Source organism: Pempheris klunzingeri, chromosome 1, assembly GCF_042242105.1.
Source record: "Pempheris klunzingeri isolate RE-2024b chromosome 1, fPemKlu1.hap1, whole genome shotgun sequence".
Lineage (NCBI taxonomy): Eukaryota > Metazoa > Chordata > Actinopteri > Acropomatiformes > Pempheridae > Pempheris > Pempheris klunzingeri.
The window spans coordinates 21,748,425-21,775,002 of NC_092012.1; the positions used below are offsets into that span (position 1 = coordinate 21,748,425).

The 26,578-nt window shown below is 41.4% G+C and overlaps 1 protein-coding gene across 1 annotated transcript; it reads right to left on the minus strand.

The window, feature by feature from the left end:
• Positions 1 to 1,366: 1,366 nt before the first annotated feature.
• Positions 1,367 to 25,805, minus strand: LOC139200517 (ras-specific guanine nucleotide-releasing factor 1-like). The gene is made up of 27 exons (XM_070829834.1): positions 25,530 to 25,805; positions 19,314 to 19,420; positions 17,436 to 17,583; positions 16,594 to 16,686; positions 15,349 to 15,602; positions 15,144 to 15,223; positions 14,660 to 14,853; positions 14,017 to 14,126; positions 13,629 to 13,747; positions 13,221 to 13,381; positions 12,694 to 12,757; positions 11,367 to 11,509; positions 10,815 to 10,897; positions 10,001 to 10,249; positions 7,169 to 7,539; positions 6,728 to 6,844; positions 5,025 to 5,195; positions 4,460 to 4,566; positions 4,236 to 4,348; positions 3,911 to 3,971; positions 3,674 to 3,780; positions 3,489 to 3,573; positions 2,972 to 3,169; positions 2,391 to 2,470; positions 2,164 to 2,281; positions 1,843 to 1,911; positions 1,367 to 1,471 (listed from the first exon to the last, which is right to left on the minus strand). The coding sequence occupies exons 1-27, from the start codon at positions 25,803 to 25,805 to the stop codon at positions 1,379 to 1,381; spliced, it is 3,771 nt and encodes a 1,256-aa protein (XP_070685935.1). The 3' UTR covers positions 1,367 to 1,378.
• Positions 25,806 to 26,578: the final 773 nt, after the last annotated feature.

The window sequence follows — 26,578 nt, forward strand, 5'->3', positions numbered from 1 at the left end:
CACTTATAAATTGTTTTCAATGTTTGTTTTAAAGTATCATACACAGAAAAGTTATTACAGAGCTGAACGATAATAAGGATAACACATTTTGAGGGATATGTTTTTAACACATTGCACGTTAGGAAATGCATCAGACTGCCTGTACATGATATTGTACACAGCAAATATTTCTGCTTCATTGGCAAATCGTAGAACAAAATAGTTTACATACTTTTGTGGTATATAACCCATTTCATGATTAAGGCAAAACCATAATGCACTGGCCAAAGAGGATTAACCATAAAAACTATGCTCTTAGTGTCTGAGTGTAGAGGCTTGGAATTTAAACTTCCTGAAGTGGCTCAATATTGGTTACATCTGCTACATACACTGCCTGGTGCTTATACTGTATATACATTGTGGTACCCACCAGGGGAATAAGGTGATAATAAGCAAAGCATAAAAACTCATCTCTGCAGACTGAAAAACATGACCCAGCTCCATCTGAAATTAGCAGGTAACCTTATGCAGGTTGACTCCAGCTCTTCCAAATCTCTAATCCATGTCATTCAGTGGCTACAAAAAACATTCAAGCACATGATCAACTTGAGTCCCCACTGCAGTCCCACTTTTCACCTCCTTTGTTTCTCTTTACGGTTTGAAATCTTAAGATTTTCAAAAATCTTAAGATTTTCAAACCACCCTATTTTTGGTACTATTTATGGTTGTCATTTTTCTGCAGTAGGATATTTACATTCAGCCAGAAGTAGTTTTCAGTGTTAGTGGCAGAGCCGGCCATTCCTGCACTGTATTCAAATCAAGCAGGACTGAGATCCTTTAAATAAATGACCATGCATCCAGTGGATTAGCAGATATTTGAATCAATTCGACCTTTTAAGTTTTACCTTTTCTACACTTGTGGATGATAGTAATGGGTGCCATACTAATCAGACAGAACATTTGCAGTGGGACTTGTTCAAAGACAACAGCAGTCATGTGCTGTTCTCTCTGTGACTTTGACAGAAAAGTGAGAGTTGATCACCATGTGTCAAATGAGACCACCATCTCTCGTGAATGAGAGCCTTTTTTAGGCTGCACATTCCCATTAGGATAGGTCTTAATATCATGTCTGTATACTCTCTCATCCGTCTATTCTGTGGCTGAAAATAACGTCATTATAATATGGCATTTAAGACAATAAATAACATATAAATACTCTGTAGCTATATAAATAAAACCTCTCTGGGCTTCTACTCAGTCTCTAATAACGAATACACAAGTCCATCGGGGAGCACATACTAGAAGGGCACAGCCTACTGTGTCTAATACAAATAATAGTCTATGTACATTATGAAGTACTGTTCCTGTACATTCCATATGGGGTTGAGAAAGACCCTCTTCATGATGAAGTTTTGGGCTCGATCCTCAGAGACGCTTCATACAGGCTCTCCTCATCCAGCGCTGTACTGCTGTCCAGCAAGTACTTTGCAACCTTAAGCAACGATGACACAGACAAAGCAGATTGTTGAGGATTTCTTAATGTTTTTTCAGGCTCTACTTGTGGAATAGACGTTGAATGAAAACACAAGAACTACCAGTTATTCACTTTTTATTCAAAAAGTATTCATTGTAGTGCTGCCTGACCCTGACACTTTCAGGCATTCTGTTCAGGTTAAGATAGAAGTAAAGAATCAATTTAGCTGATTTTGACCATTCAAACTTGAGCAGACGCTCAATTGGCCAAAATCTACTGTTACTAAAAAATTCTGACTTATATCAATATGCTTAATGGACAAATACTGGGCAGCTCATGAAAATGTATAAAACACAAAATAAAATCATCCAGAATAAAGATAACCTCACCTTTGGTTGATATTCAATCTTGTAGGCTGTTTGCTGAAACTGCCGTATCTCTCTGATGATGTGAGATATCTGCAGATAAATTAGATAAAATCATATAAAACTCAACTCAACTTTGCAGGATAATATTGTCAACTACTTGATGCACAGGTTGCTGACATGTAACAAAAATGATAAGGTGGAATCAACTCAGAACATTTCGCTGCGCATTATACTGTGTATAACTGTGTATGTGATAAATAAAGGTCTTATCTCTTATGTCAAACCAGAAACAACATGCAGTGTACATTGTATGTATGTTCTTCACACACTGGTATTCTTTACCATTCTCATCTTGGAGAAGTTGACCAGGTTGTCCTCAGTGTAGTTGGGTGTTCCCTCTTCGATGAAAGCCAGGTCAGTCAGATACATTCCCAGGTAGGGAACACATGGAGGGTCACAGCTGAGGACAAAAGGCCAGTCAAAGAGAGACCCAAACATAAAGAGGAATCTATGAACCTACTCCACTAGAATGTGGGAGCATAGTTAAGTGAAGTACTGAGGCTACTTACTTCTTCAGAGCTTCTCTCAGGTTCTTGAATCGTCCCTCTGATGACACCAGCTTCTGTAACTTGTCGATTACAGTCTTTGTCTGGAAAATGGATCAAAGCAAAATTTTGCCAGCAGCTAGAAATGTATCTTAAAAGTATAGTTCAACATTTTGGGAAATGCATGTATTCATTTACTTGCCCATAGATGGATTAGATGCTGGGTACCACTTTCAAATCTGTACACTAAATATGAAGCTGGGGCCTGGAGGCAATTGGCTTAGCTTAGCATAATGAATGGAAACAGGGGTAAACAGCTGGCCTGTCTCTGTCCAAAGGTAAAAATCCACTCAGCAGGACATCTAAAGTTCACTTATCAACAAGTTCTATCTTGTTTGTTGAACCCCATACAAAAACCAAAGTGTAAAAAAAACAGGTTTTGTTTTTACGCGACGTTGCACTCTGGAACTATTTCTTGAGCAGAAGAAGTGAGTTACTGGAGTCTCTGCTGGTCGCCTGTCCACCGCAGAGTGACAGCAAGACTCCACTGTGTCATAGAGGCCTTTATATTTAGTGTACAAACATGAGTCAGAAATGGCTGATACCTGCTTGGAGACTTTGAGCCAGGTCTTCTTGAGGCGGAAGATGGAGCTGCGGTTCAGGGAGGATGTGATCTCCAGCATGGCGTTGTAGTTGTGGAGGCAGCGGCAGATGTCAGCCACAGCCACCCACTTCTCGATGACACCCACTCGCATGTTGACATCGTCCCACTGCAGGATCTCTGTGGCAATCCTGTTGCTGATCTGATGGGAAAAAAAATACAAGGTAATGATAATAATGACTATCTATCTATCTATCTATCTATCTATCTATCTATCTATCTATCTATCTATCTATCTATCTATTATTATAATTATATAATACAGCTCCTCACTCTGAGTGTACATGTTGTTGTATGTTATTATTAGTAGTAGTGGTATTATTTGTATCATTATTATTATTATCATTATAATTACTTTTGTGTTTGAAGTTTATTCTTATTCTTTTGGAGCTGTGTGTAACAAATCTATCTATCTCTAATACACATACATTTTTGTTAACAATACAGGAGTAAGCACATACATCATTGAAATGCTTGGTTGTTTTCATAATGTACGGAGTTCTCTCATTCTTGTCGTTCTTCATCCAGCCTTGACCAAAGAACTCCCTGTACAAAAAAATAATATTTTTTCAAATAATCAAAAATGGATCAACATTCACTGCCGGCTTTTGTGTGTTTGTACACATGTGTATGCGAGTGTACTCACTCATATGGGATGACCTTGAAGACCAGGTGGTCCAGCAGTGTGAGTTGCTCAGCTATCTCCAGGGCAGAGTGGCTCTCAAATGGCTCAGTCTTACAATCCTCCATGGCCTGACACACACACACACGCACACACACACAGAAAAGCACCCCTATCACAACTAAAGCACAAATCTCAATAATATCAACAGTAATAATACTGAAAAGTATATTGTATATGATATTGTTATCTTTCTCTCACCATCTGTGTGATCTCTTCCAAGGTGACCTGGTTGTCTCCAGGATCCTCCTGAGTGAGAGTCCTATAGTCCCTCAGAGGAAAAGAAAATACTTCAGGGATATTAAGACATTTCTGCTCAAAAAGGGCTATCTATGTACATTTGTTGTTGTTCGCCAGGGCTTAGATTTAGGCCAGGAGCTGGGTGGATGTACTGTATCACTAGTTCCAGCTTTTATTACCATGACTGATTGTTGGCATCAGAAACTTTTTTTCTACAGAATGCTGGCAAAGAGATGTGCCTTTCATGACTGCATCAGCAATCAAGTGACAATAACAGAAAACCAACCGGATAATGTTAGCAGCTGCCTTTCTTTCCTGTGTGAGAAGCTCTGGGTCATGCATCACCTCCTCCAGGAAGCCAATTACCCGCATCTTCAGCTCTGTGTTCAGCTCAAAGTCCTGAGGACCAACACAGGAGCAACAGTTGAGTCATTACAGAAGTGTTGTTTTTATTCTGCAAAGGCACGGAAAGATAGAAAGAAACATAAAAATAAAAGAGGTTAACTATACCTGTGAGTGTTTGGAGACCCAGTGACGTAGCACATTCAGGACTCTGTTCGTGGCTGCTCTTCTGATCACAAACTCTTTGTCCCCATTCCTCTGGTCTGTAGGAAAACCTGGTTTAACAAAATTACAGCCAAACTGAATTCCTGCACTGATTCCACAGAAACATCAGCTGTGTGATTTAACACCAAGAACGAATAAACAGATGCTTAAATGACGGCATAAAATGAACAGAAGACTTAACATTTGTAAACAGGCACTGTGGTGGTCACGACACACTAAACTGCTCATGCTTTGGACAAATCATTACATTGGCTGATCAATGCCTTCATCTAATGTCTCTTTTCCCAGAAGCATGGCAAAAAAATCCAACCAGAATTGAACTGTTTTTACAAAGTCAACTGTTATCTGTTCAATGATTTTTATAAGGTGATGGTACTGTTTCAGTAATTAGATTACAGTAGTTGTACTTCTTAATTTCATGATATCTAAATGAAAGGGACAGCAGACACGGGAAACACAAGTCTCTCTCTATAGGTGAAGAGAAGAACCATCCCTTCATATGACTGACCCGCGCTGGCGAGCGACATGCGACGGTACTTCTCCTTGGTTGGAGTGCCTTCATTGGCACCAGCAGTGGCGATGGCGAAGGCCGAGGCAGCAGAAAGGGCACTGCGGTTGTTGTCCAGCTCCCGACAGGACGACACTACCATGCCATTGTTGAAGGAAAACAGGGAAAACTCTACAGGGAAACAGAGGTGAATGATTAAAATCCTTCTCTTCATCACTGTCATCAAAGCTTAATTAAATTGAGAACATTTTTCTAACATAAACCAATATTACAACCATCCCAGTGTGCATTTCCGAGCCTCTGACAAGATTAGGCTGAAAGGTGATTAAAGGTGATTTGATTCCCTCTGTGAGGTGCTGTGGATAGTACTATATGTGTACAGTCAAGTGAAGTTGTTGACCAGTGGAGGGCAGCAAAGAGCTTAGACAGACCCAGCACAGTGTGTGTCTGCAGCCCGTGCCAGTGACGGTGTACACTCCAATGTGTCTGTCCCCCTCCTTCACTCCCTCCCTTCCTCCCTGCCTTCCTTCGTTCAGGCGGGGGTGGAATAGAAGAACATGCACATCGTTGCTAAGGTACAAGGTTTCCTTCCACCTACTCACACAATGCACTGGCTTCCCTTGTATCCAGCACCGTGGGAAGAGAACACACTGGGGATGAATTGTGCCTGACTACCTACGGGGTGGATGCTCCCTCTCTGTGCGGTACGGGGAGGGCCAGGAGGCTGTGGGTGGTTTTTTATCAAGACCTTATTTGGCTGTAGTTGCACTTGTCATTTTCTGAAAAAAAAAAGTTTGCTATACAGTCTACGCTTGCAGGATGCATTTAGCTCTATCAATTGCTCTTCTCATCCAAAGGACAGCCTCTAAGTGACAACAAGACTACATCACTACATCCGACCACACATTACCCTCATAAAACTGCAATTTGTTGTTTTTACACTCTGGCTTTTGTACAAATGTAAAAAATGAGGTATATCATGTTAATCAGTGAGCATTAGTGGACTGTGTTACCTTTGAACAGAGCCAGGCTAACTGTTTACCCCTGGTTTTTAATTTCTTTCAATGTTAAAATAACCCACAAATGGCGGTAGCTTCTTTTTACATTTCCTGACTTGAGAATGGTTTTAATCTTCTCATCAAATGTTTTACAAAATGCCGAACTATCGTTGTAAACTTGATATTTCTGTGTGGCAACTAAACAGTCAGGAAATATCCCGCCTGAGCTGTAATCTGAAGGCCATCTGGTGTTACTTCTGCTACAGATCTTTCTTTCTTTAGTGCAGTTTGACTGGACAGTTGCTCTTTTTACATTTGATTTGATTTCATTTTAACAGCTCATATTATCTTATCTGGTTTCTGACATCTTTAGTCACGTAATCTGCCAGTTGGAATTATTCATTCAAGTACTGATAGAGGATGTAACATAAGAAAAGCAAGCCTGGTAAATGTGCATCATGGTACCCATGTGTTTTGCTTTTGATATTATCTATTATTATTGATTTTGTTTTGTCACATTCTAATTTGCCAAGACACTCCCCTGGCAAGTACTGTATGTCACTAGCACTAAGCGCTAAGCTCCTGTATCTTGCCAGCTTTTATAATCTTGCCAAGTTAATTAACATTGTTGCCATCTCATTTGTTTTTTAACGGGTGTGTTGGGATTTAAAAGAAGATCACAAGACGGTATGAGTTGTGCTGTACCGGAGTTTTTTGACTTGACGGTCTTGGGTGTTGATGGTGACTTGGGAGGAGACATTTCTGCCTCTGTTTCGTCATTCTGACTTGGTTCCTCATCACATTCCTCTCTCACAGACAGATCTGGACAGAATTTTTTTTTTCACAATCAAGAAAAACAGCAAAGAAAAAAGAAGAAATGTTAAAACTGTTGGGTTGTGCTTGTGGTAGCTGGACAAAAACTGGATGTAATGCTGCATCTTTGCTGTCAACTTTTCCCTTTTGACAGCTTGTATATGCAAACTATAAATCAGCACTATTTTACATCTTCAATGGGATAGAGAGTAAAAGTAACAGTAAAGTCAAAGTTGCTCTGGTATGAGTAGGGTATACATGAGCATGATAGTGGGCCACAGTACAAGTGAACCTCATTAAAACTGAGCAGAACTCTCAGACAGTGATTCTGACCTTGCTTGTTGAGAACAGACTCCTCAGCCTTGCCATCGGATTTGTTTTCCTCATCTGAGATTTTGTTGGCTATGGTGCTGGACACGTAGAGCTTGTTGATGTCGAGGGTGGTCTTACTGAAGGGTGACATGGTGGAGTGCATGGTTGCATAGCCATTAGGAGAACAGCTGAGAGCAGCCAGGTCCAGGGCTTTGCCCCCTGTGATGATCGGGATGTTGAGGGAAAGCTTGCGACGGCGGTTGGGTGAGGATGTCTTGGAGATGGAGAGGGGAGGAGGGGAGGAGAACTTGCGGCTGGCACGTGGCGACGTGGGTGGCTCGCCATAAAGGAGTTTGTTGTTCTGGCTGCTGGCAAAGAAAAGCTCCAAAGATCTGCAGGAAAAGAGAGAAAGGAGAAAATGAAAAAGGGGAGAAAATGACCAGAGGAAGAACACTAAGAAGGGAATCTCTCACTACTGAAAACAACAGTTTTTGGATTTTGTGGAATTATTCCCAGTGACCTGAATAGAAGCACGTGGAATTTGAGAAATTGTGATAAAGGGGGTGCATGGTGTACTTGGTGTCTGTACACAGAAGCTAAGAGGGAACATGTTAACCAAAGGGCTGTTTAGGAGCTCCTGCTTCTTTTATTTAAGCTACATTGTTTAAGACAGCATCCTCCTTGCACTGAGAGCCACCCCCTCTGAAGGCCTATAAATAGCATGTCAAGTGACAGTGTGGGAGGCACGGGTGCTGCCAACAGCTACCAGCCCAGGGGAGGCCCACAGAGACATGGGGAGGGAGAAACACAGAGGCAAGGGGAGCCAGATAGAGACAGAGAGGGAAAGTGGGAGAAAGAGATAGAGGTACAGTGCAAAAAAAAGCAGGGGCAAAAACAATTAGACTGAAAGGGAGGGGGCGAGACAGGAGCAAGATAGTGGATACGGATTCCACCAGAGTGAAGGCTGCTGACTAGGAGTGGGTGAATGGGAAGCCTCCAGCCCTGTACGGTGGTAGCTGCAGCCATGTTGTGTCTCCTCACCTAAATTTGCAAAACATTAAAAGAATGGAGAGGAGAGGGTCAAAGATGGGAATAGGAGATTGTAGGGTGAGGAAGAGGGATGGAAAGAAGGGGGACACAAAATGAAAATGAGAAAAAAAAAAAGCATAAAAAGCAAAGTGGAGAGTCAAAAGAGTGCAAGTGCAAGTAAAGAAAGCAGGAAAGAGAAAAGACGAGAGGAGATAATTAAGCAGGAGAAGAGAGGAGTAAGACAAAAAGAAGGGAGGAGAGAGGAGGAACGGAGAGCAGGGTCTGGGTGCAAAACACCACTATCAATATTTAATACCGAGTCACTGCAGATGATGGGAGGAAGGGAGAGAGAAAGGAGGGAGGGAGAGGATGAGAAAGGGAGAGGGTGGGGTCCTGCAGCAGAGTGAAGGGTTGCCATGGTGACAGCGCAGAAGAGAGAGGAATGGTCAGACTTGTGGAAAGAAACATAAAAGTGAGAGAATGGAAAAAGGGTTAAGAGAGGAATGAGAAGGAAGAGTAGGGGGTTTGGAGAGGTGGATGCATGACCCAATTAACAGTGATGGTGGACGTGAGAGAGAGGAGTGGATGTGCCGGTGTGACCCCTCACTGCTTCTCCACCTGTCCCCTCTCACCTGGACAGGCCATGATAGCACGATGGGGGCTGCTTACAGACAGTCCACGTGAGAGCAAAGACAAATCCAGACACCCGGGAAGTCCCACCTTTTCACTGCACCATTGCAGCACTGTTGCTGCATCCTCAGGAGAAAATATGTGGAAATTTCAAACTTTTTTTCCTTTCTCAGTTGTCACATGCTGCAGGGATTGGCCCTGCAGTGACGTGCTTGGAGGAGTATAATGTAAAAAAAAAAAAACATTTTGGCTCTGCTCTGTAAAGGTGTCCACTTAAAATCTAACAGAGAATATGCAGGAATAGTTGAAATTATATAAACACTTGAGAGAGAGAGAGAGAGAGAGAGAGAGAGAGAGAGAGAGAGAGAGAGAGAGAGAGAGAGAGAGAGAGAGACTGTGGAGTAACAATTGCACCACTGTTACAGAGGTTGGACATGTACAGGTCCTCTGTTTTAGCTCCAGATCTGCTGTTTCTGCCGATTGAAATACTTGCCCTGTGATTGACTGATGTTGGGCATTTCAAGGCTGTTCTCCTTCACATGCACAGCACATTGATTTGCTTTGTTGTTGAAAAAGTGCTGCAAAAATAAACTTCTCTTCCATACCTTCACTTATCGAATAATAGAGTGGAGTGAGGCTGTACTGAGCTAGCATCTGCATACTAATGTTGATACATGATGTTTACCATGTTCACCATCTTAGTTTAGCACATTAGCATGCTAACATTTGCACAAACTACAGCAGAGACTAACAGAAATGTCACTAGTTAGAAGCATTTGTTCATAAATCAAAGTTAATTACAATTTTGACCTGATGATGGTGCTGAATGGAAAGTAAGTGTGATTCATTCTCTGACAACCATGCATGTCTGTTCAAATGTTCACAGAAATCCTTCCAATAGCTATATAGATATACTATATTTTATTCAGGATCAAGATGGTCTACCAAACAACCAAGCCACTACACAAGCCACATGTCATAGTGATGATTGCTGAATGCTGATATGACCCACCTGTGGAGCAGTTTTTGTAACAGTTCCATCAGTTACATTTCTTATGAACTAGAAGTGCAGACAACATAAAGCATTCTGTAAATATGGGGTGTAGAATGCTATTGAGGGGCAAGTTCATACCAATGAGCTCATAAAATTCCTAACTAAACCTCTTGGAATTAAGTCACTCAGGGGTCACTGACCGTGCAGGGATGGCACTGATGGGCTTTTTGTAAATGGTGATGAGCTTGTCCAGCACCACATCCGCACTGGTGAAGACACGATAGGAGTGGAGGAAGGTGTTCAGGAAGTCGATGGAGAGGAAGCGTAAGTCAGTCAGCCTTTCCAACAAACGCTCCACGCTGGCATAGCGGATCTGCAGCACCTTGCAGGAATTCATCATCTTGCTGAAGCGGATGTCGACATCATCACAGTACAAGCTGGTGTCCGACCTGCGTTGGGGTTTCAGTGAGGTTAGGAATGTCACTCATAAGGGATTTAGCTCTACTCATGCAGCCCACCCACAGTCGGTGCACCCTTTCTGTTAATGTGTGGGTCACTGGTTAGAGCATTCACATTGCTATGGCTAGGGTTGTTTACCTGCTGAAAAAACTCCAGAAACTCCACAAAAACTACCTGAGTTGCATTCTAAGGCCCAATGTTTCTAGTGGTGGCTGTGTGTACATACATCCAGTAGGACACAGGTAATTTCTTCAGCTACAACACTAATGTTTGAGTGTAAAAAAGTCCAGTTTTTATCTTTAGAGGCTGTTTGAAGGTTTAGAGTTGGTTTTAGGGCTAAAGGTTAGGCATGTAGTTGTGATGGTTAGAGTCTAGAGAATATGTTATGTCACTGAGGGCCTTCAAAAGTATATAAGTACAAATGTGCCTGAGTTTGGTCACACATACAGTCATGCATTTTTTACGCATTTGTCATGTATTTGCGCTATGCCTGCACCAAGCTCTGTTTGTGCATGTATAATGTATGTGCATTTCTGCGTGATGTTCGACTCTCACTTAATCATCTGTGGCACGGAGACTTTACTGTTTTCCTCGAAGGCGTTCATCATCAGACCATTGCAGCGGATGTTGTCAATGCACTGTGGGGCAAACAGGCAGACAGAGAAAAGGCTCACTGTGAGTATAACAAAGCAAGAGGGTGAGTTCACAGACCTGTGTTCGATACAACTTTGTACACCTGAAAGTACTAAACCACAGTGTTTCTCTGTTTTGTTGTTTTTAATGATGACGTTCAGCCCCAAAAAATTAGCCTATCACAAGTGCAGCTATGGTAACAAGCTGGGGTCAAACGTCAGCACACAAGAATGTCAACTATACAGTCATTTTCCTTGATTATTGATGGTGTATGTAACCTCCATTTTTATTCAAACTGACCTACAATAGCTATCTTTTTTTCATTATATTACATTTGCAGCCTACAGCCACAGCTCTTATTTTATGTGTAAACTCTCCTTCATCTAATTCTAAGTCTGATCATCACTTTACAATCCTGCTGTGGGTTCCTTTGGAACATATTCAGTCTTGAATCACAAAGGCAAGGACACATACCTGGCTTATGTCGCTTGTCCACGCTGACTTCTCCTGTCGGGATGAAGCCACCAGGATGACAGTGTAGGGTTGGCCATCTTTGGGCTCCACCATAACTTTAAAGTCCAGATGCTCTGTGTCCTGGCCACTCCGCTCCCCTTTGGCTGCAAGGCACAAATTCAGCAACCTTCATTTTACTGGAACAGGGAAAATATAAAGTACTGTGCAAAAGTCTGAGGAAGGTGTGAAGAAATGCTGTAAAGTAAAAATGCTTTCAAATATATAAAATCCAATTATTTTTTATCAATTTACAAAATGCAAAGTGAGCTAACAGGAGAAAAATCTAAATCAAATCGATATTTGCTGTGACCTCCCTTTGTTGTCAAACAGCATCACTTCTTCGGGTACACTTGCACAAAGTCAGGGATTTTGTAGGATCATAGTCAGGAGTATGATTAGCCAATTACCAAACAGGTGCTGATGATCATCAGTTTGAACAATTTATTCACCGAAGGGCAGGAGAGCGTAACAGTGAAGCATGGTGGAGGATCCTTGAAAGTTTGAGCCTGCATTAATGATGTCCTCAATGCTGATCAAATGTTGATTTGATTTAGATTTTTCTTCTGTTCACTTGATTTGCAGTTTGTAAATCAATGAAAATAAATGATTAAATTTTATATTTTTTGAAAGCATTTCTTCACACCTGCCTAAAATTTTTGCACAGTAGTGTATATATATGTACTGTGAGCACACTATAAGAGGAGAGATGAGCAAACAAGAAAACAAATATGATCAAATAAAATAAAAATTAAGTTGCTTTTTTCTGTTCATAACTGAGTTCAAATGTTGAAGAGGGAAAAATTTAATTTTACATACAAAGTCAGCAATTATGACAAGTATTATTTTGGTTAAATTTGGTGGTGGTGAGTCAAGAAACAATATCTTTCTAGATCGTCTACAGCTCAGAAGTCTACACCTCTCTGGATAGTCGTGTACATGGAATGGTGAATTGTAGAGCTGCATCCAAAGGGCTAAAAAAAAAAAGCCTCATCATCGGTAAGATCATGTAATATTTTATTTATTTGCAGTTTACTGTAACAGTGGCTGTCAGCACAACAGTGAAGGATGAAAAGGCAGAAATTTGGTAAGCAGCCAGGAGAGTCATGGTAAGACTATGAAAGGATATTCATAAACATATCACAAATGCAATTCAATATCTGAAGACTTCTTCTACCAAAATAAAATGTGGAGTGATGTTGGAGAGAGAGAGAGAGAGAGAGAGAGAGAGAGAGAGAGAGAGAGAGAGATGGTCTATGAATATATGAATATACTGTACGTAGTAACTTACACTCATCATCTGTCCCCTCGGGCTCCTCCATCAGTGTGCAGTCTATGAGAGATACCACTCCATTCTGTGACAGGGTTCAAAGGTCACATGCAGCATGTTACCAGCTAATAGACAGTCGAAGCTCCTACATAGTTTTAATGCATTTTAAACAATGCTGCTGAAAACAGTGCAGCCTTTGTATATGTCTCCACCAGAGGAATTAAACTCTGGCTCACTGAGATCATACAACCTCTAACATACAATTTGAAGATGTTTTCTGGACATTTTCTGGAGAAAATAAGCCAAACTAAGTAGACCTAATAATAAGAATTACTGGTTACATAATGTAAGTCTATGCATCGTTTGTGTACTTTTTGATGTACTTTTATTTAGAAAGATCAAGTTCCTGTTTTTACTGTATATTATATTGTATGTTTTAACACACATATGACTGACATATACACTTTTAAAGACCCTTTTAGGATTAAATACGGAAAGGGTTGATTCTACAGAACAACTGGGCTAAATGTAAGGCTGTCACGCTGTACCTTAGTGATGTGAAGTTTTCCCCCGGAGCCGCGGGTGCAAATGATGAGGTGTTTGGAGAAGAGGAAACACTGCCTCTCGCCTTCTTTCTTCAGAGACAGAGAGCCCAGTCTGCCTCTTGTGATCTTCCCTTTCTCACTCATCGGCACCTGGATCAGAGAACCTGTGGAGTATCACGCACACACACAAGCACACACACGCAATTTGTGACTTACCATACTGACTTTGACCTCGACCTTATAAATGCTGTCTAACCATGAAAGCCTTTAATGAGAATAATATAATAACATAACAATGTGGGGGCAGGCTTTATTAGATAACAAATAAAGTTAGCAAACAAAATAAAGAATCAATATTGGGATTTTTGTCTTTTCACTGTCACTTTTAATCTGACCACGAAACAAGCTTACCTTGCCTAACAAATGTCTGACTGGTGTCCAGCAGCACCTCACAACCCTCCACAATCATCCGCTCGATAGCTAGGTTCTTCCTGATGTTCTCTGTCTCACTCACCTCATCGTGCATGATTCTGAAAAGACAACAAATACTCACAAACTCCGGCACTTCACAGCTAAAGTAGTACACTTCATTCATTGATAAAGGAGTATCCCTCCACAAAATCACTGTATGAACCCAAAAGATATTCCATATCTATCAGATTCATACATGCTACTGCTTTTAATACACACAATGCTCCCTAAATTGTTTGAAGGACTGACTTTCTCTGACTAACGTACACTGTAGTATAACATAGAATACATTTTCAATGATTGGACTGACTAACTTCTACTTATCTACCTGGATAGTTCTTCCAGTTTTGACTTGGCGTAGTCCAAACTGTTTCTCTCCACATGCTCATGGGGTGTGTGAGCCAGTAACTCATGCAACGTGAGGATGTAACGAGGGATCTGAGAGGGAAACAGAGAGAGAGGTGTTTGAACTACGACTGAAATGAGCATCTGTAATTGTCTTGTATTAAAAGGTATGATTCATATTTTGACAGGTCAAGAGATTTAAAGCTTTTTAGAAAGCAGTCTCAAGCATCTTGACTTGAACAGCCAGAGTCTGATGATTAGTTGGTCTTTAAGCCTGTCCAAGGTTTGCCTGAAAGGCAGAACTGTCGATTTGAATATGACCAGAAAAAAATTTGAATTTTGTTCACTGTCACTGGAAACATAAAACATCATCAATAAATATTCCATGAAACATTATATTTCTTTTATCACCATAACATCCACTTTTGTATCTTCACTTCAAGCATGAGTCTCGGAAAGTTACTCATTACAACACGTAAGGTGACATCTCCCAATGGTCCAATTTGTAAGAACTTGGAATCATTCATTTTCAGACTTGAATAAATCGATTGCCTAATGGAGGCACTAAATGGAAGGAAAAATGGAAACAAGGAACATTCATCAGCATTGTAACCCAGTAATTTCACCTGAAACATGGGGTAAGTGAGGAAGGTCTCCAGCGTCCTCTCTTCACAGTCAGGCTTGGCCTCGTACTGCTTCAGCAGCTTGTCAAAGTCTCGGTTCTGTTTGCAGTGGGCCAGGATCTGCAGGCTGTACTGATGGTTCCTCACAAACTCCTGGTAGATGTTCAGCATGGGCAGCAAGATGTCAAACAGGTCAGCTGTAAGGAGAGGAAGACATCTTCCTGAGTACATGTTTTGTTTAGTGCCTTCATACAGAATGTTTCCTGTGTTTTAATCATCTAATCTCATAAAGTCTCACACAACCTATGAGCAAGAGCTACAAACACAGGCAATTCTTTACAATTCTAAATGAAAAAGAGTCAGTGGCTCTGTAATTGTAAAACTTTTGTTTGTGTACTTATGAGCTGATTTTTTTCAATGTCTTTTTTCTGTGTGATTGGTGGTTGAACTGTGTTGGTGATGGAGGGCTCGCTTCTGTCTCTCTTACCCAGCACGAGTGTCGGCCAGCTGGCTATCCTGGCCTTCAGGCCCTGGTAGAAGATCTGATGGAGGAACATGATGGTCTCACTGATAAAACAAATGAGCAAAATGGTGGTCAGAGTGATTGTTTCTCCCTCTCTTGTTCACAAATGTTGGGAGCTCCCAGCGTGCCAAGCGGCACCACTGTCACATCCAGTGTCACCACCAGCCACCTGTTAAGAAAGATGCTGCTGACGTCATCGTGAGTGATGGGCGGCTTCTTGGAGCTGGCAGCCATGCGGAGTGGCCGCAGGAAGTTGTTCACCAGGATGTGGAGTTGCTGGACGTATTCGGCCTCGGCCTCCAGCATGCTAAACACCACTTGGTTCCTCTTCCTCATGCTTTCAGCGTGGGGAGAACGGATGTAGTCCTGGATGATGGTTTTCCACTTTCTGCGGCAAATCCAACCTCGCAGGAAACTCTGGACCTGTGACAAAAACCGTCAAAAAGTTAAGATACCAATGTTTGTATATGTGTATAAGTATTTGTGGCTACACATTTCTGAGGTAACCCAGTTTTGGAAGGATGTCAGCAGCCTAATGAGCTCTGTCACCTGTGGTACAATGAAAAATCCACAGCGAGATGTAGATAATCCTTCCATACATTGAGATTTCTATCTTCACAAGTTGAAGTGGAAGGCACCTTTAGTCGAGTCAGCCTCAGATCAGTATCTTGAAGCTAATGTTTGTCACAGTTATGAAGACAAACTAAAGCTAGTTCTGGTTTGAGGTGTCACAGAGAGACAATTTCTAGAGTTTGTACTAAAATCTGCATTAATTGCATTAATTTTACGGCAACTGGGGAGCAGCACAGCGAGCTGTAAGCACAACAGTGACGCACTATTACCTTGTAAGGGACCACAGAGAACATGCTATCAAGCAGCCTGTTTACACATCCTGCAGACACTGCGTTTCTGCTGACCTGACAAATGTGAATCCAATATTCACTCTCCTTCAGGCTCTGTTATGGTCTTTGCCAACTCCTGAAAAGAATATCTTCCTGTTTCGCTGCTGCTTGGTCCACTATATTCACCACCTAGTCGCTAACTGCATCTGTTTGCAATGTCATTGAACCAAAGCAGTAAAGCTGTCGGCCAGAAAAAAACAAAACACTGAGCTCAAAGACACTAAAACACTGTGTAGAGCTGAGGGGACCTGCAGGACCAGGGGATAATTATCTCTAGTCACTACAGCTTTAAAGTAACCAAAACTTTTCAAAGGTTAAAAATAAAACCTGTAGGTGGTCAGAAATGACGTAGCATTAAAAAACCTGTTTCGCAAACCATGCATAACCCTGCTGTAACCTATCCTAGACCATCACTCCATTCCCAGTGTTTTAGCTTTTCCTGATAAAGAAAGAAGAGTGAATGAGTCTAGATTTCTCCTTTAAAACCACGTGCCAAAGCAGTCACAGCTCACCTTTTTGATCTTCTTGATCTCTGTGTCATCTTCACTGGGAGGAACCTCTGGATTCGATTGGATCTTCTCATTGTCCTTAAGCAGTCCAGCAATCTGAAAATTGGCACACCATTGCATTGACTGAGTGGGCTAAGATGAGCACCTCATACTGTATGCAGCTAAAATCCTGTAGCTTTTTATTATGATTATGAGTGTTTTATTAAGTGTCTAACTTTGTTATGTTGCTGTCCATTAGCTGGTGTCAAAGAATTTAGATATGAACAAAACTCATGAAAATATTTCCTTTTTCATTCTATTAAGTTTTCTTTCATGAACTTCAATTAGAATGATACTGTGCATTAATAAGAATAGAATGAAGAAAAAGATTTTAATAAAGGACAGAAACTAAACAACATAACCCAAAGTCTGTTACTACTACACAATTTATCCATGAAAAGTGAAACAGTTGATTATCATTTTCTGGTACAGACTGCAGTATCAGGTACAATAGAGGCTGATTCATGCATTCTGAAAACATTCAATTCAATTGGAGCTATTCATTAGCACATTAAAGAGAGATGCATTTGATCTAGGTTAGACTGAATAATTGGGATACGAACTCAACAGAACTGCAGAGTCTCTAACAAGGACATCCTGGGGCGCTGCAAACTACAATGCTTGCCATGAACTGAGAACATTGTGGTTTAGAATTTGGGTTGTGACCTTTGTCATATGCCCCCTTCCTGTCTGCTTTAGATTCTGAGCCTTGCTACTTTCACATCTTTTCACACTGTGTCTTCACTGTGTGCCGTACAATAAAAACACATACACAGGTTTTAACATGAAATTATAAGGCAAGTTACCTCTGATTTTAGTCGCTCTATCTCAATTTCCCCATCCTCTATCTGTTGTCGAAGTTGCTTGGCAACCGTTTTCTCCGTCTCCACTATTTGGAGTAGATGGAGATACTTCTGCATGAGGGTCTCATGTTCTGTAGCCAGGTTCCTGTAACTATACAGACACACACACAGACATTATAAGGACCTCATTAACGCATGTTTCATGGGCTCTCCATAGATTTATCAAAGCAAAAGCAGGCCTCTGATCAGTATGTGTTTGAACCACAGACCTTATGTCCATACAGACAGCAGGCCCTTTTGCGGAATTAGTAAACCATGCAGAGGAAATTTAAAAGCATTAGAATTTGACAAACAGACATCAGAAACCTCTGAAAAAGCAATATGATGATATGTGAATGTAGCATACATTGCCCTGCTCTGTATTACATGCTTACATGCCAACTTCTATACATTAAATGCTGCTCCTTTGACTGAGCACTAATCAATGCAATCTTCAGTGAGTTCAATCAATTGACCCTTCACCATACAAATGCACAATGCTAACATTTAGAGTGATTGTATTGCATGACCCTCTCTTCTCTCTACATCTTAAAGGGGGATTTCTGTCATTATACATCCCAGAACTCCATACGCCAATAATAATAATCATAATAATTTTATTAATTTATATAATAGCTTTTTAAAACTAGAATGATAACAGGTGTCCACACAATAATCCAGTGGGTAAAGTTTTAAAAAAGCCAGTACTTTGTCTTAGAGGGCTTTCACACTGAAAGGGCAAGGAAATTATTTCCAATGGAGAGAGCGTCTGCACAAGCCATGGCGGCTCACACTACACTGATTTTCCATCAGTTTATGTGGCAAAAATTCAATTAAATTGAATCTCGAATCGACCTCTAATACACCAACCTCCACAGCATGCATCCAATAGATGCTGGAACTCAGTTAACTAACTTAGTAAATGTTATGCCAAAGTAATGCCAACATGCTAAATTAAGCTGATCAGCAGGGAAAACGTCAGCATGTTAACAATGTTGTTACGAGCATGTTAGCATACTGATGCTAGCATTTAGCTCAAACAAGCACTGCGTAGGAATATACTACTTAGGATACAATTCGTTCTATATATTTCATTTTAAGGTCCAACTGCAATCACATCTTGCCACCTCTAACTGTAGTCAGCGTCAGTGTCACACTGTAAGGAACGAAAAACAATTTGTGCTTTGACTGGCTGTATCAACATAAGGCCTCAACCTACGTGGACAGACACTTGAATGGCGTTCTCTCGAACTAAAGCAAAAGCAGGGGGCGCCATCATGAAACTGAAAAACATAAAATGCTAATTTCTCCCATTTGGTCTCTGTTTTCTCAAAGGAGAACGCAGGACAAGTGATTTACCGAGCAGATATTTATGCTCTAACTGACTGAAAAATATTAGGCTCCAAGAAATTAATAGTGCTGTAATAGTACTGTAATTGACCATTTTGATTCTATCAAGTGGAAACCTTGTATCTCCAGTTATTTTAATGCTATTCAATAAGAATTCTACTATTTATGGGCTGATGCTGTTTTTCTACCTGCTCCAGAAAAAGATTTTCACAAAAGATTTTTTTGAAAATAAATTTTCAGTCTTGGTGAGGTATATTATATTATTTTATTATATTTTGAGACTATTAGTCTCGACAGTAAGAACAACATGGACACATGGGAACTGTTGTTCTCCCAGTGGGGTCCAGCCAAATGGCCCCCCACACACATGCAAACACACACGCATATACACAAACACACACACACGCATATTCTATTTTCAACAAAATCTTGATCCTCAGAACATCCTCAGCTGAATGTGTGTATGTAGGTGAGAGGTCATGTGTGAGGTACCTGGCCTGTGTGATGGCAGCCACCCACTCATCACAGTCCTTGACGTCCTCTGTCCGCAGCTCCAAAGCCTTCTGGTTGTCATGATTGAACGTGACAGTGAAGTAATACTGAAAAAAGACATAATTAAGAGGGATAAATATTTTTTTCAAAACACAAGGAGACATTTAGAACATAATAAAGCATATATGTCAAACTCAAGGCCCGCGGGCCACATCCGGCCCGCGATACAATTATATACGGCCCGCGAGATAATTTCATGTGACTATTAAGAACGGCCCGTCGGTAAACAGCACTCCCACCTCTAATACTACAAATCCCACAATGCACTGAACAGCTGCCGCCCCTCCTCCCGCAGGTATAATGACACACCGATCAGCGGATCAATGCATCGCTCAGCGGTGTTATAGCGACACTTATGGCGCGTTTCCACTAGTTTTTTTTTTTTTTTTTTGTCAATCAATGCTTTATTGAAAAAATACACAAATAAACAAGTATGGCAACTTGATTTAACATACATTGTAACAATATAAAGAGATTGCGCGCGTTTCCACTAGTACCTACACCAAGTAGAGCTGAGTAGGTACTAGTGGAAACGCGCCATTAAGCTACCCCCCCCAAAAATAAATGGCTAAACGAAAAGTGGACTTTGAAAACAGAGACTTTCAAAGCAGGTGGGGGGCAGAGTTTACCTGTTTGTCTGTCGGAGGTGAACCTGTGTGTCTTGTTTGTGGAGCTGATGTGGCCATAATTAAAGAATATAAATATAAGACAAGATAGTACAAAAAAGAAAAAAAAAATCACTAAATGTTGAGCCCGTTTGGCCCGCGACTTAGACCGTGTTTTAAATTTTGGCCCTTTCTTTGATTGAGTAATAAAGGGTCTGAAGAGGGAAGCCTTGATGATCTTCAGGAAATCTGAACTAAGGGAAAACCTCACGTGATTCATCGTGATTGATCTTTTTCTTAAACCTACATTTTGTTGAAATTAAAGTTGGGCTCATACACACCATGTGTGTGAGTGAGTGGGAGAGAGGGATCCTGAGGGAAAAGTCTTGAGAGGTTCATTATAAAGCCTCTGTGCATTCTGTCTGTAACCTGGCAACTCCACCCGAATTGGTGGAAGCAACAACTGACGCCATGTTTTGTTTAGTTTTGTTTCCCCTCGCTCCAGATTTGGCAGAATTTTAGAGACACAAACACGTCCGCTTCCTCACCCATTTTTACTGCCTCACCTGTTATCACCAGCGACCCGACAGCCTTAAAGGTTCAGTTATGGAAAATGCATGTAGAATTGTTTTCTAATAGGCTTATCAGATAAAATCCTCAAATCAACAAAGTGGTGGTCATTGCAATAATAGTACAGACAGCCTATTTGTGGAAGAAAAGCATCAAATTATATAACACAGATGCATTGTAAATAGACCCCCACAAATCCAATATATTGGATTTTTTATCCCTGCCAAATGCCAAGAGCAAATCATTTGTGAAGGGGAGTAATGTTCCATATTTCCTGATGAGCAGCAGAATGGGCCTTTGTCAATAATGTGCTTCCCATCTCTCGCTTCTTGTGAGCTGGTGTGTCAAGCCTTTTAGGCAGCTATATTTAGCTCCACGTCACTACATTTTTTGCCACAAAAGCATGCCTACTTATCTCTCGGTAAGTAGACAATATAGCCCAACTTAGACAACGTAGTAAATCCTTGTTAAGTGTTTATGAACAAAAACTATTGAATTTCCTCCATAGAGGAGAAAAAGAGAAAAGATTAATCACATTTACTTATGTAATGATGATGATTACCAAACTCCAGTGAAACCTTTCTGATCCAGTTTTTTTCAATAAAAATAGAATACTAATAAAAATACTTGTACTAGAATATGGCCCACACTTTTAAAAGCCAATCTGTATTAACAGCTATTTCTAGCAACAGCTGAGACCCGGTTCCCCCTTTAACAACTTCTAAAACCTACACAGCATTGTTGTATCACTTCCTGACTATTTCTAACTTGCTAAGGTGCTGAGTTGCATGATTTTGTTCTAATAACATGTTTTAGTGTCTGCTACAGAAAAATGACACCTTACTTCTGTGTCGACGCCAGCTGTAAAACACTGTTTAATAGAGTGGATTCTTATATGCTTGATATATGTGATTAATGCTGACAGTGCTTCTTTCACAGCACTATATCTCCCAAAACCCTGCTAACTCTGTTTGGATTTCTGTTATTGGAGGTGTGGGTAAATTGACAGAAAAAGAAGCACCTGACTAGAGGACAACCTACTATACATTGAACGAGCCATATAACATATGAAACATGATTGTGTTTTCCTTACAGTGCTTTAAGGTCAGTTACTTATTTTGTCACCGTCATTAAATGAGAAACTCCACTTTTAATCAAAAAGAAGCATTACCACTGCAATACATTTCTAGAAATATGGTCAGATGGGAAAAAAAACATAGAAACATTTTGTTTTTTTGCATAGTTTGAAACACCAAAAAGTGCAACTAGTTTAACTGAAATTGTAAAAAATATAAAAATATATTTAGAATATTGATAGTCCATTGTGATACAATGGACCACTATCGATGCATGGATGCATTCATGGACCTGCTTGGTCTGGTATCGTTCTTTGGTGCCTGTTTTCTGGACTCAGATATTATTACATATAAGTTCTATGATTACTTAAAGTTGGCCACAGTCAGGTTGTTTATGTAAGAAATGTTTATTGTGTAACCTACACTTCAAAAATATATTAGAACTTCATGAAGTGGCTTCCTAAAATCATGATCCTATGTTCCTCTTTTTTTGGTAAATGTGACACATAAATGAACGGCATAAACAAAAACATATCAAGATTTTCCACTTCAAGCCCCCCCCTCCTTTTATCACCACCTAAGACAACGTACCTTACATTTCTCATATACCCATATTTGCTGTACTTGCTAAGTGAAGCACAATGCCGAGGCATGTTGTTGCACATTTCATTGGCCCCTTCAAATGCACTTTTTCAGATGCAAATAGGGGTTGCCATAGTAACTGTAGGCTTAAACGTAGCTCTCCTTCTAAATGGAGAATAAGAACATTTAAAAAGTAGAACACTCCAAAGAATACAATGAGAACGAAGAGACAGACAGAGAGGGAGGGAGAGAAAGATCTTTTGCCTTTTTGAGGAGTGGGGGCTATAAAAAGCGCTGTAGCCCTGCAAGGTGGCAGTTGGCTTGGCATCTATTCGCTGCTTTGTCCCTCTCCCTGTCACACACACAGATAAGATCCAGCACTCGCCCGGCCATTCCTCCTGCAGCTCTGACACAGACACAAACACACACGCACACAGTGCATGCACACACACTGCTAACACACTCAACAGAAATCTGCTGTAATCTGCGTATGTAACAGGTTTAATGTCCAAAATCTACAGTAGCATTGCCTCAGATGACCTCTGCAGTCTGCTCATTGACTCAAGTGTCAATCTTTGTTTTTCCAGAGTGGGGAAAGTGAAAAGGAAATCTGTATGCCCTCAGACACCTGCAGCATTGATTACACTTTCTGTCCTCATTTCACCTTTTATAGATCGACATTGGTGTATGCAGGAGGACACAGTGAGGCAAATATAGACTTCAAGCCATGCAGAGTCCCACAAGATGCACAGATGCGGACACATGCAGACATGTTCGAAACTGGTACGACGGATATCGTCCTGTGCACACATTTCTGCAAATATACATCTAAATGTTATATGCATGTGCACATTCTTAACACTACAATTTCACACCCCATGACAAATAGCACAAACCTGAGGGAATATATTCCTAATACATATTACACAAAGGGCACTTGCTGAACACAAAACTGTGCTATGTTAACTGAAAGTTTTCAAATTCATTTAATTTACTGTTGAAATAAATTCCTGCATGAACAGCTGTCATCGTGGATGTCCATAATTCATCCCCAGAGTGGAGTATGCCTCTTGTCCTGACACGTTAAGGAAATATGCTTGACCCAAATGAAGAATGTGAATATTTTCTGATCTGCTACATTTAGTATGGTTTGATTCATTTTAAGCTACTTAACTTGGAAAGAGCACCACGTGACACCATGGACAGCAACAGCAGGTACAGCTGATGGAAACAGCCTCACACAATAACTGCAGGAGCCACTGTGGACAAGCTAAAACTCAAAACTCTACAGCAACTCAAACCCAAGTAAGATGGTAGATGTTCAACACTGAGAGGCTGGACAGTTCAACAGATCTTCATAGAGGATGGGTAAAAGTTACATTTGAGTCTGACAGTACAGCATCAAAATACATGCAAAGAGCAACAAGCATTTCCACAATTGGGTGATCGATTGGGATGGACGTTTAAGTTATTTCTATTTAAGAAAGCTGTGCATCCAGTTAGAAGTTTAGGATTTTTCATAGGACTCAGCACAGACTTTGTTGTACGAGAGTACAGAATTGCAGTTCTAATTATAGGAGCAGTTGTGGCTCAGTGGTAGAACAAGTCTTCACCTAGTTTGAAGATTGGAGGTCTGAATGTATCCTGAACCCCATATTGCTCAGTTTGTTCAGAATAGATGGATGAACGTGAATGTAGAGTTTGCTTTGCTTTGAGTGGTCACTCAAGTACAAGTACAGTCCATTTATCATGTAGTTATCTAAAACACACAATGTTCATTTGGATTTTTTTTTTTTTTCAAATTTATGAACTGACAAACATTCCAAGCAGCATCCGTGATCATTAGCTCACAGAAAAAGTCCGACAGAACAGAACAGCCTAATGACACAAACGTGGTGCGAGCTACTTTGCAAAATGAAACTTGGTTGCCTTTAATTTGTTGTATCAGCTTTGTTGGTAGGTGTGACATCTACACGGCCTAGAGTCCACGTTTTTCAACATTTATTGTGAGAACTTTCATACATACGATCAGAAAGATGAAGGATTATAAAAGAAAATTGCTCCCTTGCACTGCTGCCAGATTTGACATGGAAAGGCATTAGTGGAAAAATGTCCATTTTTGCCTCATAAACAAAGATTGTGATGGCTTGAACACATAAAATGACCGATCACTTTGACTTTCGACCTCAGTTCTTCAGCTCTGCTGAAAGCAGCTGGCAGAGCAGATTTCAGAAGGTGACTGCAGTCAGAGCACACAGCAGCTTGACCACTTCTCTGGCTATTAAATGCTTTTATGCCACAAGGTTTATTGCCTCCACCGACAGAACGTCCCAACCCTCCAAACTGTTTCGTTAGAAGCAACCATGCTTTCTCTGAGATTATTTCTGACGGTGTCACACTGGCAGAAAAAAACAGTGGATATTGTTTAGCCCTAAAACACATGATAATCCATGGCACTAAATGCCCGTGGAATTTAAAAAGAATGGGGGATGTGCTGAGAGACAAAAAAAAAAAAAAATCATGCCCGGGACATCGTGTGGTTTTCTTTCGTGGCTGTCGTTAACAACCCTATAATAATGAGAGAGCTATCAAATGAGGCAAGCCGCTATGAAGCGGGGAGAGGCAGTTGCCAAGGTAGGATGCTATTAATATCAAGACAAGGAATTAAATCAATACGTCAAAACGACAGGGAAGGGGGCAGCTCTCCTCCGCAACATGGCAACCTGCAAAGTTTGGATGCTGTTTAAGTTTGCTCCCTGCATGGGAACCGCTTCCACTGCACGACTGAGGCGTCTGAAAATGCAGCTTATGTAAAAGTGCATGTGCCGCAACATATTTCATGCTGATAACGAGAAAAGAGGTGGTAAAAGCAGTTCCTGTGTTTGCAAAGTTTGCGCAGAGAACTGCATCCATCCTGTTGACTTTAAACCTCTGCAGATGTTTGTGTGCATTTGATGAGTTGCCTCTGAGGCAGGCTGTGTTAGTGCAGAATCCATTCAATCAGTTACGATGACGCCATTACGTAACACCGAACGTCAAATGAACATCTCTGGAACATTGTTTACGTGATAAATAGATGTTGGGATAAAAACAGCAATAGTGTCGTATATATATGAGCCCTTTTTCATCTGCGTGTTCCGAACACCTCCTCCCACCATGTCGCTGTGACAAAGTGCCTCGCTGATGAGTGCAAGTTTCTCCCTCCAACACTGACAGCGATCAGCGGAGATGACAGCGTCTGATCGCTGGGAAGGATCTGATCTGATCTACAGTGTGAGTGAACCTGGCGTTCAGGGGCTCACGGTGTGGAGGAGGAATCTCACCTGCTTCTCCAAGCATTCCTTCACTGAGAGAGACGGTTTGGGTGACGGCGCCCGGTCACACACGCATCCCTCCAACAGGTACAGTCCGGAGGGGCGTGAGCTGGAGTCGTTCTCGAAGTAAAACAGCATATTCTGCAACAAAGCGAACCACTTTGAATGCCATTTTGTGTTGTCTGAGCTTTTCTTACTCAGGCTGCCTCGCCTCGTCCCGTCCTTCTTCGCCAAAAGAGCCAGATAGGTGATGTGGCCATCATTGAGTCTCATCCCTTTCTGCATTTTGGCTGCTGAATCCGAGAGGATGTGCGGGGATGCCTGCGGGTTCTTACATGTTCTTCTTCTCCTCAGCACCTCCGAAACACATGCGGACTTGGTGGGCAGCAGCCCACTCCTGTGCGCCCATCCACAGCTGCCACGCTCCCGTCTGCAACGGCGAAAGAGGAGGAAGAAGAAGAAGAAGAAGAAGAAGAAGAAGAAATGGTTGCAAAGTTACACATCCGACTGCACTAATTCCACGCTGCCAGTGTGGCACAGTAGCCCCCCAGCTCAGAAAAGCCTTCCCCGTGAGCCCGAGCCGCTCATGATGAGGACTGAGGTGTCCCCGCGCACAGCCGACAAACGCGCACACAAGCGCGCGCGCAGACACAGCATCCTGCTCTCACAGGGGGTGGGGGGGGGGCAGTCACGTGACCTGTCCACGGAGCGGCAGATTTCAGCACCTTGGACAGAAACTCCGAGGAACAGCAACAGAGGAGGGAGAGGAGGCGCCGCTTCTTCACGTGGAGAATCCCAAGATAGATAAGGCTTATCAGGCCCTGAAGACCCCCCCCCCCCCCCCGCCCTCCTCAACACACACACACACACACACACATCCCACCACTCCTCAGAGAGAAGTGCTCTCTTTCTCAGAAGTGCAGAGTTGGAGCTACATGTGGGTTACAGGGTTTTGACTGATTCTGGGATGAGGAACTTCTGCATGAACAACATCACTCATGTATATGACGTATTCAGCTTGACTGCCCTGCTTCGTTTCTTCTTTTCTCCGCCAAGGA